This window comes from Alosa alosa, chromosome 2 (genome assembly GCF_017589495.1).
Source record: "Alosa alosa isolate M-15738 ecotype Scorff River chromosome 2, AALO_Geno_1.1, whole genome shotgun sequence".
In the NCBI taxonomy this organism is placed as follows: Eukaryota; Metazoa; Chordata; class Actinopteri; order Clupeiformes; family Clupeidae; genus Alosa; species Alosa alosa.
The window spans coordinates 8,990,480-9,003,971 of record NC_063190.1 but is presented as its reverse complement, the minus strand read 5'-3'; the positions used below and the strand labels follow the sequence as shown (position 1 = coordinate 9,003,971).

Genomic DNA, 13,492 nt, shown 5'->3' with positions numbered 1-13,492 from the left:
TCTCTTCTCTCTCTCCTCTGGGCTGCTAGCCCATTAGCCTAAGTATACTCGGGGGAATCCATTCTAATTACTCTGGCTGGAGACAGTCTGGCAGGCATGGATCTATAACAGACAGTTGACTCTCTCTCTATCTCTCTCTCTTTTTTGTTCTATCTATGTGTGTGTATCTATGTGAGTGTGTGTGTGTGTGTGTGTGTAGGTATGTGTTCCAACATTGTGGAGTGGGCAGGGTATGATAACGTGTTTCCTGTGTCTGACCCCCCAACACCGCCCCCACTCCCTCTTTGACACACACACACACACACACACACACACACACACACACACACACACACACACACACACACAACACACACGCACACCAGTTCTGTCAGGACTGAGCATGCTCGGTGCAGTTCATCTCTGTCCTCAGACAGCGGAAACTGGAGGCATTCATCACCTGATTCTCGCACTACGACAGCCTTCCCATTCCAATCCTCAAACAAAGATGAGCTTTCAGCTGCAAACACTCTGTCATATCAAACAGGCAAAAACTCAAACCCATTTAAGCCACATTTGCACACAAACAAAGGCAGTATAGAAAGAAGGCAGCACGCTACGCTCCTGCATAAACCAAGATTAGTAGTTTTAGGGCACTTTTTTTCATATCTCCACTGTAGTAATGGTCAAGGTTATACTGTAGCTTGAGGCCTTGGAGGCTGTTTTTGAGAGTCCTTCATTTTTAAGTGGGTCACCATAAGAGAACTAAAAGAATTCCACAAAGAACTCATCACCACAGGATTTCAGGTAGTACCTTTAAGGACATAACAGTAATCACAACAGTTAGGAGTTCAAAGTGGAGCCTTTAAGGGAACTACTTCATGTTCCCTTTATTTTCCAAGCCTCTTACATCTTGGTCCATGGCTTTGGCTCCCTGTTAGCTGCTGTCAAGGAGCGGATGAGTTCTCCCCTGTTGTCTTCCCTTCTCGCCGTGATCAGAGAGGTCTTGCCGACTTCGCCGCCTCCCCTGAGAGCCCGAATTCCCCAGTGCAGACGCTCACCTTACTTTCCCTTCTCCTTTTTCCTCTCCCTTCCCCTCTCTCCCTCTCATCTTTTTCTCTTCATCACTCCAGCTGCTTCTTAATGAATCCCCAGCCAGCGTGCCAGTGCCGATGCAAAGAGTCCTTGCAGCTCGGTCCCAACCAGGTAATGATTCCTGCGGTGGAGAAGCCAAGCCAGACGAGCACTGAGCAGATGCATACTGCCTCAGCTGTGCTGCTGCTGCTGTGTAAGACAGATCTTCATCAACGATCTTTAGAGAAAAGGGTCGGATAACATACCATGAACATAACCATCTAACCAAAGATGGACAAATGTCCCAGAAATGATAGTCATAATATAATCTGTCTGCCAGGCCCCAATCTGTCAGTATATGTATTAACTCCTCCAGGGTCATCAGACTGAACACTTATGCCCAGGGCTGTGTGCTCAGCTCACTGCTGTTCACCCTGGTAACACACGACTGCATTGCAAAGCATAGCTCAAACCACATCATTAAGTTTGCAGATAAAACAGCAGCGGTGGGACTCATCAGCAACAACGATGAGCCTGCATACAGAGAAGAGGTCAGAACAGCTGGTGAACTGGTGTCAGGAGGACAGTCTGTGTCTGAATGTTGAAAAGACGAAGGAGATGGTCATTGACTTCAGGAAAAGCCCTGCCATCTTTATCCCACTCCACATCAACGGTTCCGCTGTTGAGGTCATCAGAAGTTCCTGGGTGTGCACATGGCAGATGACCTCATCTGGACGCTCAACAGCAGCATCACGGACAACCAATCCCAGCAGCGTCTCCACTTCCTGCGGCGGCTGAGGAAAGCAGGCAAGCCAAGACCATCGAGATTGTCCTCTGCAGCTGCATCTCCCTTTGGTAGGGAAACTGCAACACCGCAAGTCCCTCCAATGGATTGTGAGGACAGCAGAGAAGAACATCAGAGTCCCCCTCCCAGCACCCAGAACTGTACAAAACACACTGTACACCCATCTGTTCACCTCTCTGCCGTCTGGTATAAGGTTTCGGAGCATCAGAACTACTACAGCCAGACATGGCAGGCAGTCAGGCTCCTCAATATCTTGGCGCCCCCCTCTCGCACCAAGAGCCTGTAAACAAACTCACCCCCAACTCCCACACCGTTACTGTGCACTGGCACTTTTTAGTCAATTTACACCTCTTAATGTTCTTCCTCTGCCATTTTGCACATCTATATTATCCAAATGTACCCTGAGTCTGCATGCTCATGTCATGTAATGTCATGTTGTCTGTTATGTTGTCATCTAAAGCACTCAGATGTCTACAATCCCACTTCATGTATTAATTGTACTGTGTGTGTCTAGTGTACATATGTAGTAGTTGTTATTTATATAGCACAGAGTGCTTATATATATATATGCATCGGCCTCCAGCCTCATGCCTACGGCCAAATCACTGTATATGTATATAATATATGTTTACTTGTCTGCATCATGGCCAATTGAGAAACGCTATTTCAACCTTGCTGTACAATTGTATATGGATGGTCTGACAATAAAAGGCCTTGAGTGTTGAGTCTTGGCCACACTGGTGTGCCACCGGGTAGAATGGTGTAAAGTGGGACTGTTTGCCCATTCTGCTGACTGGTATTAATAGCTTAGAGTCATTAAGGCTCACTGGCCAGAACTACAGGCCTAACAGCTCAATTATAACTCCATTAATCATGTGGGGTGGCCCCTTGGCCTAAAATATGGCTCTATAAACGACTCCTACGCCCCTTTCCCCTCTTTTTATATCTGTCTTGCTCGGCCTCTTATCATCAGGAATACATTTCTGATGTCTTAATGGAGGAGGCTAAACCCACAGTGGTGACCATACTATCCTGAGCAGGTCTACTGTATATCAAACCTACCGTTCCTGAGCAAAGTACTTGAAAAAGTTGTTTGTAATCAGTTAAATACCTTCCTCAAGGTTTTAGATTAAATCACAGCACAGAAACGGCTCTAGTAAAAATAGTCAATGATCTTAGACTGGCTACTGACTCAAACAAAGTCTCAATCCTTATTCTTCTAGATTTAAGTGCGGCATTTGACACCATTGATCATAGCATTCTAATTCACCGCCTTGCGAAGTGGGTGGGTCTCTCTGATAATGCTCTAAACTGGTTTCAAACCTACATTACTGGCAGAGATTTTTATATAAGTCTAGGAGATCATGTGTCTGTATAACATGACTTGCCTTTCGGTGTGGCTCAAGGGAGCTGCCTTGGTCCCCTGCTCTTTTCCCTATACTGTGTATGCTTCCGTTGGGAAACATCATAAGTCAGCATAATGTAAACTTCCACAGCTATGCAGATGATACCCAATTGTATATTTCTGTGGAGCCAACTAACCCAGATGGCCTTTGCTCCCTCACCGCATGCCTATTCAGTAAATGAGCAAAACATTTTTAAAACTAAATTATGACAAAACAGAGGTACTTTTGGTTGGACCAAAACCAAAGTGAGACATTGTTCTTAGTAATCTAGGGAACTTGGCACACCAGGTCAAACCAAAAGTAACAAGCCTTGGTGTCAGCTTAGATGCAGAGTTAAGTGTTAAGCCAAGTGTTAAGTGTTACTGTAAGAACATTTGCCAAAGTGTGGCCCTTTTTAACTCAACAAGATGCAGAAAAACTAATTCATGCCTTTATCACTAGCAGGTTAGACTACTGCAATGGTCTTCCCAAAAAAACATATAAAGAAATTGGAACTCATACAGAACTCTGTGGCTAGACTTTTAACTAAGACCAATAAGAGAGAACACATTACCTCTGTGTTGGGTGAACTGCACTGGCTCCCTGTTTCCTATACTATAGAATTGATTTTAAGGTTATGTTAATTACTTACAAAGCTCTGAATGTCATAACACCTTAGATAGATAGATAGATAGATAGATAGATAGATACTTTATTGATCCCCAGGGGAAATTCAAGGTCTCAGCAGCATACATACAACACAAACACATTCTTTAACAGCAGAAAGAGTAATTAAAGTATATAATATAAAAACACAACTAAGCAGTAAGGACAGTAGAGGATAAAGAATATGCTAAATATACTAAAATACAAATTATACTAACTAACACTTAATACAATATATAAAAATATACTAAAATACAAATGACAAAAATACAAATTATACTAACTAACAGTATCCACATAGTGGTGATTAATCAATCAGAGGCGCTTGCAATGACTGAGGCAGGGACTGAGCCTGTGATTCTCTTCATATATCTCTGAGCTTTTAATATCTTATCAACCACAAAGGAAACTTAGATCTTCCAATTCTAATCTTTTAATTGTACCCAAAGTGCTCCACAAGCAATGTGGAGAAGCTGCTTTTATCCATTATGCCCCAAAGCTATGGAGCACCCTGCCTCTGTACATCAAGCAGGCGAGTTCAGTAAATATTTTTCAAAAATACCTGAAAACATACCTGTATAAGAGAGCCTTTAGTTAACTCATCTTATCTCGTAGACTACTTTTTCAGATTATTCTACATCTGCTGCCATTGGAGGGCTCATCCAGCCAGAAGCAGATGGGCTCGCCCTATTAAGTCAGGTTCTGCTCAAGGTTTCTTCCTGGAATATGGAAGTTTTTCCTGGCCACAGTTGCCATATGGCGGGCTTGTGGGGGTTAAAGGGTTAAGGCTGCCAGTCTTTAACGTCTGTGTATAAAGTTAAACTAGATGTACTGCAGAGCGGTACAAAATATGACTGCCGCCCAGTCCAGCACATTTTTTCCACAAAAATAAGTAATTTAACAGGAGTAAAAAGGGGTCGTGGGGGTGAGAAGGGTTAATGTAACAATAACATATTACAGTTATAGCACTTTTCTTGACACTCAAAGTGCTTCACAGGAGAGGAAAAATCTCACTAAGCACCACCAATGTGTAGCACCCATCTGAGTGATGCACAACAGCCATTATGTGCCAGAATGTTCAGGTGGAGAGTGAAGGCGTGAATGAACCAATTACACACTGGGAGGATGATTACAAGGCCAAATTGAATAAACCAGGTTGGGAATTTAGCCAGTAAATCAGGAAACCACCTACTCTTTGCGATAAGTGCTATGGGATCTTTAACAACCATGGTGAGTCAGGACCTCAATTTAACATTCTTGCAAAGGAAAACATCTCCTGCAATACAGTGTCCCTGTCACTGCAATAGGGCATTGGAAATTGGGATTGATATTTGTGGCACCCACCAAGAGTGGCACCTACTGGCCAGCCACCAACACCACTTTCAGCAGGAACCTACTCTTCCAAGGAGGTCTCTTATCCAAGTACTAACTAAGCCTGCGCAGCTTCAGTAATTCAGCAAAGTCAGGCTAAAAACAAAAGGTGAAAGGCATGATTCTAACTGTTTCACTGAATTACATTATGCACACTCAATTTTCACTGGTGTAACTGTCTCACTGAATTGCATTATGCACACTCAATTCTCACTGGTATCTGCTAGACAACAAGTACTAAAACATGATTAGTTCATAGATTTCACATGTAAAATACATTTTATACAACCCCACCCCTATCTTGCCTGTTCATAATTCTGAAAAATTCTTGAATTGTGTGCATGTGTGCATGTACGTGTTTATGTGTGTGTGTGTGTGTGTGTGTGTGTGTGTGTGTGTATGATTGTGTGTGTGCGCGTGCGTGCATGTGTTTGTGTGTGTGCCTGTGTGTGCGCCTGTGTGTGTGCATGTGCATGCATGTGTATATGTCTACTGTGTGTGTACGTGTCATACGTATGATTACTGTGAATGTATGTATGTGCGTGTGTATCTGTTTATGCACATGTGTGCATATGGAATGGGTTAACATGGCCCCTGGAGGCAAACATACGCAAAACATTGGTCATCCTAGGCCCTACGGTTCTCAAGATATTCACAGAAAACTGTTTATGCACATGTGTGCATATGGAATGGGTTAACATGGCCCCTGGAGGCAAACATACGCAAAACATTGGTCATCCTAGGCCCTACGGTTCTCAAGATATTCACAGAAAACTCTGTTGGTGTACAGTCACTAAATGTACACATAAATTAATTTACTGTATGGCCCCCCATGATCGGAAGTCCACGAAACTTGGCATGCATTCAGAGGGTGTCATAATGATCCTACTCTTTCAATTTCGTGCAGGTTTTGACCATGTCAGCCAGAGATATTGTGATTACAACACCTAATTTTTGCTTTTTCATTTTTAACTAGGTGGCGCTATACATGAAATGAATGGTTATGGGATGGGTTGACATGGTCCTTTAACCAACATACAAAAAAAAGGTGTTCGTCCTAGGCCCTACGGTTCTCGAGATATTCACAGAAAACTGTGTCCGCCCTACCCTCGTTTTGGGGGGTCTAGTATGGGTGGGGAATCCCTGACGGAAAATTACTCATGCGGAAAAAAAAACGAAGAAAAAATCTCTGACTAAACCTATATGACCGCCGCTTCGCTGTGTGACGGTCATTATAATTACGACATATGCTAAGAACATGCTAAAGCTGTGTGGTGGTCATAATAATTACGACATATGCTAAGAACATGCTAAAGCTGGCTGCTTAGGGTCCACATCAACGGGGCCTAAGCATTAGTTAGCCTAAGCATTTGTTAGCAAAGCCTTTATATATTTACATAAGTATAATAGTTTTTCTGATATATTGCTGATTGGATCATAAACAGCCACAGCAATGAAGAAGAGTGATTGATAATGACTGACTGACTCTATTATTGTGTTACATGCTCCAAATGTAAAGCACTTTGAGCTGCATTCTGTGTATGAAAGGTGCTATACAAATAAAGCTTATTATTATTATTATTATTATTATTATTATTATTCCCATGGCATACAAATCTGTTGTCACACATCACAGAGAGGGGAAGAAAGGAAGAAAGTGAGAGAAAGAAAATGACAGTGGAAGAGAGAGTTGTGTTTGTCAGAGATAGCATGGACCTTTAGTAGTTTAGTTTTTGGTGAAATGTATTGTACAGTGGTTTCACACACACACACACACACACACACACACACACACACACACTCTGAACTGATGCCTCTGTGGTAGCATCCTTCCCCTCACAGCTGGGTTCAGGCAGCCATCTTTGGCAGTCCCTCCAGGGGATAGAGGTGGGTGTATTTTTAGTGTGTTTAGTATTTTTAGTTGTCTGCTTGCTCTCCATTGTGAGACACCATGTCCTACTTACATAGGCAGGCATTTTCAGAGGAGTGCGCTGTTGTAAGGTGACCTACAAAATAAACTGTCCTTGAGACTGATTGTTTTTCTCTCTATATCTATCTATCTATCTATCTATCTATCTATCTACAGTATCTACCTATGTATCCATCTATATATAATCGTAATCTATGAAAATATTCATTTTCTTCTACAATCAATGCAAAATAATGCAATCGGGATTGACAGTTGTATAAAAATATGACACAGCTATGATGTCAATTTAGATCCCTGGTTTCCCGTCTGTCTTTTGTCTTGCGCCAGTGCGATCCCATCTCTCCTGACATACATTACAGAGAGAGTCCTGAGCATCAGACTGTGTGCTTTCCCCTCACAGCATAGAGGGAGCACCTCCAACTGCGTTTCCCCCGACACATCTGTCTCTGCTCGGAACGTCAGTCCAATTTCTGGCTAACGTGGAGATCTGGCAAGAGCAATCAGGACTAATCCACTTAGAGCAGTGAGGGGGGGAGTGGAACGGAATCCCCAGCATTCAATCAAAGACAGCAAATTAATACGAAATGTCATGGTGAATGCGGATCATACAAAGAGTGGCGAATCCAACCCATCTTACAAAGGGTTACCTTTGGAGGAAGTGTACAGGAACACATACAGAAAAAGTACCCATGCTGTGGGAATGTCAAAAGAACAAATCTGCAGTATTTACTTTTTACTAATTATACTGTTTAATTATACCACCAAACTGAGAAATGACTTGACTTGAGACCTTGCTAAACCACATGCATGTGCATAGTGTGTAGTTACTGTTGACTCCTGCAGGTGAGCATTACCTGTTCCAGGATGGCGTTAATGCGGCCCACTTCACAATCGACCAGGAAGCGCTTCTCCTGCCGGCGGTCCATCTCCTCGATGATGCGTCGGTACTCCAGCGGATCTACGATGCTTCCCACTGACCTCGCCGTCACCTGCCAGTTGTTGGCCACGGCAGTCTCCATAATGGCCTGCAGAATGGAGAACCCTAATGGAACAACAATGGACATTACTTCGCACCAAGTTCCACTCAAAGAAACACAATGTAGTTCTTTCACCTTAAAATAACTCATATTGCCGCTACACTGACTTTCAATACAGAGAATGTAGTCTGACTTTGCCAAGGCGTGCCCTGGTACTGCATTTTGTAACTTGTTGTCTTGTCATGAGGAGGACATGACCCTGTTCATCGGTTTTTAGACTGACTGTGTACCTCCTAAGCGCTAAATGGGGACCCAGTTGAACATTGACAAAAAGGGGAATTCCTGCATTGAATTACTAAGTATAAATCTGATCTGAAGTTGTGCTGTGCAATGGTATTTTCATACATACAGGTGAGTAATATCCTCCAGAACAAATAAAACTGTCTAGGTGTTTACTGGAGGGTGTGATACTCTATCTTCTTCCCTCTTTCTCATCTATTTTTAATGTATTTTTGCAAAGCCTCTGTTGTTCCCCTTCTTCCAAAGTCTGATTTAAGGTCCGCAACCCTTGACACTCCTGGTAAACACCAACCCTGATGAGCTGTCATCGCGGCAACCCACCATGACACATTTCCTTTTCGCCGGATCAATTTCGGAGTCTATTATGTCAACTCAAGGTTATCGGCTATAAATAAAGGACTGGCTGAAATACAGCCAGCAGATACGCGCGGCTGCACTGGAGGGTGGCAGGTGCTTTTGGGTGAACTGCCTCATCAAAGCGTGGGCATTATTTAACAAAGACGACGACGACGGCTCTGGCAGCAGTGCATTAGGATACGGATCACATCCAGTATAGTACAGTGCAGCTCATTCAATGTGGCAGCCAATCCTAGAATTCAGTAATAAAGTATTGATGGTCACAGAAGGATATTGGCTTTCCTGTAATTGCCCTCTGCAAGAGTCTCACAAGACTGTGTAAGGTGAATCAGACTACTGAAGTATAATATTATAATATTAATAGTTCCAGACTAGTTATATAATATTATAATATTAATAGTTACAGTAGTCAGACTACTGAAGTATATTATTATAATATGTTATACAAAATAATAATATAATAGTTCCATATTATATGTGCAGTTATAATGTTTGCAGTTTGCATTTTGCATCTTGCTAAAGAATCGACATTGAATTGACAAATTGACAATCTCATAAAGAATTGACATTGTATCTTGACAGACAAGAAAATCTGAGAATGCTGGTGAATATATTAATACTTTTCCGGTGTCATTTTTAAGGTTAACTCCTCCTCAGTAAGCACAGGGGAATAGGAATTGCTGATGCAGGAAAATGAACATTACCATTCGCTGTGATTATGCAAATTCTTATCATGTTAAAATGAAATGCACCGCACAGACCTACACTGCTGCACACACACACACACACACACACACACACACACACACACACACACACACACACTAACAAACATACACTTACTCACATATGGCAACCCCCACATGTCCATGCACAATTGTTAGCCCTCTTATGTTTGTGTGTGTGTGTGTGTAAACGGCATCTGTGAGTGTGTGTGTGTGTGTTGTGGAACAGAGAACAGAGAGAACAGTGGGCGCTGAGGTATACTGTACTTGCTTCAGAAAGCCTTAGACAGGGGAAAAGCCTAACACTTTAAACATGTTGCCAGGCACTGCTGGGGGGGAAAGGGGGATTTAGGCAGATTTAGCCATTACGCCTTCCATTTTACTTCTCTTGAGCATCCATCCAGAGCAATATAAGCTGATTTGGACGTTTGGGATTGTGACATAATTAGCTGCTATTTAGCGCCAGAAACTTGTGCATCCACTATTTGACTTTCAATGCGGAGTCGCAATATTCACAGACATGTCAGGGGATCCAGAACAGAGCATGGCACTGTGAAATGAAATTAGAAGGGATTAGACGACACATTATGACAGATGTGAATATGCGTTCGACTTGCTGATTCACTGGCTCACAGGCTTTTCATTGCCAACAGAAGTTTCGGTCTGACGGTGGCAAAACCAGACGGCATAACGGTGGCTTTTTATATGAAAAGCGGAGACAATGTCATGGTGACCTCTTGAACATATATGGGGTTACACCATCTAAAGGAACACACACACACACACACACACACACACACACACACACACACACACACACACACACACACACACACACACACACACACATAAAATCACATATGCAAAATCACATTCCATCTCCCAAAAGGCACACACAAGCGCTAAGTAAGAGTATATGTATGGTTTATCCCCTGGCACTGGTAACAGATGGCTGATGTTAAATGAGAGGGCTGTGGCAGCATGGTCGCTGAAGGCAACTTTAAAGAGTCGATTATACAACCCTTCAGCGTATAACAGCTTTACATATTCTGATTAACTTTTCATGCTGTCATGGGCAAGGAAATAATTACCAGTCAGGTAAGTGAAGATTTATCCAAGGGACATTTTCCTTCCCCCCTCTCTCTCACTCTCTCTCATTCCCTAAAAAAACACTTTTTAATCCAGAGCTTTCAAAGAGCACATCTGTGCCTTTGTTTTCGGTGCTTGGTGCAATTAAACTGTGTTGAAACATGTATGTGTCTTTACAACATCCTCTGCCTTCATGTCACAAAGTTTCCTCCTAGTTTACAAACAAACAGAGGCTTTTAAAAAACTTCTCACACTGCGTCGTGTCCATAAATCACTGCAAGTGAGCAGAAGAGACTAAAATATGAGCAGTGAGTGTTGAGAATACACAGCAGCCTACTGCAAGGAAATGAGAAGTTTTAATATCGGCATCTATGGGACCATTGCACTTCTGCATGTGAGTCTCTCTTCTTTCTGTTTCTATTCATCTTTATGTTACACATTCAACACCAGAAATACAGGCGTACAAATAATCAAATATCTGGATAAACGTTTGTGGCTTAACAACTATTAAAATACTGGCATCCCGATTATATCATTCTGTACATGCACACAATCATGGCACATTAAGAGGAATATAGGATACTTTAGCAAATACTCACTTCAAATAATTATTATGTTTTTAATTTGTGAGGATGGTAAACATACTCAAAACAGTTGTGGTATTTATTTGTGGAGAGAGATGTCACCTTTTCAATACATTATCCATTTACTGTATGGACACTCAAATATACTATAAAAAATGTTTTAATGCACATCTCAAATATACACACACATACCCCCTGCCTCTCTTTCTCTCTCCCTAACACACACACACACACACACACACACACACACACACACACACTCTCCAAACTATGGACAGAATCAGGTGTAGGCCAGCCTGCAGCACTGCTCCAAGCAGACGGCCCTCTCATCAGCACGTCCGTCTGCTCCCGCAGCACTTTTGTTTACATTTGCTTTCCATTGTGTTGCCAATGTTTTGATGTTTGGGGCTCAGACGGTCAGACCATTAAAAATTCTCAGATGAGGATGTCGGCTGCGTGTGCATGTGTGTGAATGTGTGAGTATATGTGTGTGAGTGTGTGTGTGTGTGTGTATGTGTGTGTGTGTGAGTGAGAGAAAGGTCTGCGCGTGACTAAGCCGACTTCACTAGGGTTTGCTCAGGGACGTTACTCATGACGTTCACCCATGAGTCAGCCTGCCCTCTCCTCCATGCCCTCCATCCTCCCCTTCTGTCTTCTTTTCTCCTCTCCTCCTTCTCTCTTCTCAATTCAGTTCCTCACCACTGCTCCTCTGTTCCTCCTCTCTTCCTGTCCTCTCCTCTCCTCCTTCTCTCTTCTCAATTCAGTTCCTCACCACTGCTCCTCTGTTCCTCCTCTCTTCCTGTCCTCTCCTCTCCTCCTTCTCTCTTCTCAATTCAGTTCCTCACCACTGCTCCTCTGTTCCTCCTCTCTTCCTGTCCTCTCCTCTTCTCCTCCAGCTCTCCTTTGCTTTCTTTGCGTCCCCTTGCATCCTCTGCTCCCTTGGGGAGAGAGTGACCTCTTTAAAACTTCCCAGTCTTTCCGAGTGCCGGTGGGGTAGGCAAAAAATGGTCTTACGTGAGGAGCTCTGTCGAGACTAGTTTAGTCAACGCGATGATCTGTCCCATAAACAGTCAGCATCGGTGCAAACAAATAGCCACACACAAACACATTAGAAACGCTGCGCAGGAGCATATTTTAGCATACATAAGTTCTTTCAGTTTGTGCATGAATGCAAGTCTGTGTGTGTGTGTGTGTGTGTGTGTGCAGCAGAGTGAGAAAGAGTGCAAAAAAAGGGAGAGATAGAGAGAGAGAGAAAGAGAGAGAGAAAGGGAGGGAGAGAGGGAGATAGAGAGAGAGAGCATTATGTCCTCATCCTCAGGCTACACTCAACTCATGCATTTAATATTTTTGAGGTGAAGCTAAGGTTTTTACTTACAACCACAATGACTAAAAATGTCCGCAGCTGACATACACAAGCTCTAAAGAAGCTGCTTCCCATTTGGGTCACTAATCCCCACACGGCTCCTCTGACGCATTCCCAGGCTACTTTATCCACTGCTGCTGACCAGAGCTCTCTCTCTCTCTCTGTATGGACAAAACCAAACCTACTGCAGTGGCAAAAAAAAAAAAAAACAACAACATGTGACTCCATCAGTCAATCAAAGGTTCCTTTGGTTTGTCACCTCATATGGCTTCGGTCTCCCAGACCCAGTCAAAAGCACAACTGAGCATGCTAACGACATTGCTCCTTCTCCATAGCTCACTGGTTGGCTTAGGAGTGGTGCCGTTGTCCCTTTTTTACCTGAACATTGTTTGCACTTCACAGTGACTTTTTTTCGTCTTCACACAAGGTCTCCTCTGCATTGTAGCTCAAATGCTATTCCTCATTTTTTTTTGTAAGTCGCTTTAGATAAAAGCGTCTGCTAAATGAATAAATGTAGATCTAAATCTAAATAATACATTCAAAGTAATGCAGAAAGCATCCCCCATGGCTTTCGAGCCCCATAATGAGTAATTTACCAGCGACTACCAGCCTCATTTGCGTCAGGTCTGATCAGATTCTGTTCTGAGGTCAGCCTCTAGGTTCCTTTGCTAAGGACAGAGGGGACTGAGGGTTTTGATAGAGAGCTAGAAAGGAGAGAGAAGGGGTGTGTGGGATAAGACTGGAGGAATTGCTGAGGCTGAAGAGATCTGAGAGGAACTAGGACACTGATCGCTGTCCGTGGTGCTGAAATGCTGTCAGTGAGAAAAGCAGGCCAGGCAGACGTGGGTAAATTAGACTGTGTGTGTGAGTGTGTGCAGAGAGAAAAA

At 43.0% G+C, this 13,492-nt stretch overlaps 1 protein-coding gene across 6 annotated transcripts in view; it reads right to left on the bottom strand.

The window, feature by feature from the left end:
* Positions 1-13,492, bottom strand: part of gria3a (glutamate receptor, ionotropic, AMPA 3a) — a 63,021-nt gene that overhangs the window by 29,691 nt on the left and 19,838 nt on the right. For all 6 annotated transcript variants that reach the window (XR_007192172.1, XM_048231466.1, XM_048231479.1 and 3 more), the window contains exon 4: positions 8,065-8,252. Coding sequence is in view for 5 of the 6 variants with exons in the window: in XM_048231466.1 (XP_048087423.1) it covers positions 8,065-8,252 (188 nt within the window). In the remaining variant the exon portion in view is untranslated. The remainder of the gene's footprint in view (positions 1-8,064; positions 8,253-13,492) is intronic.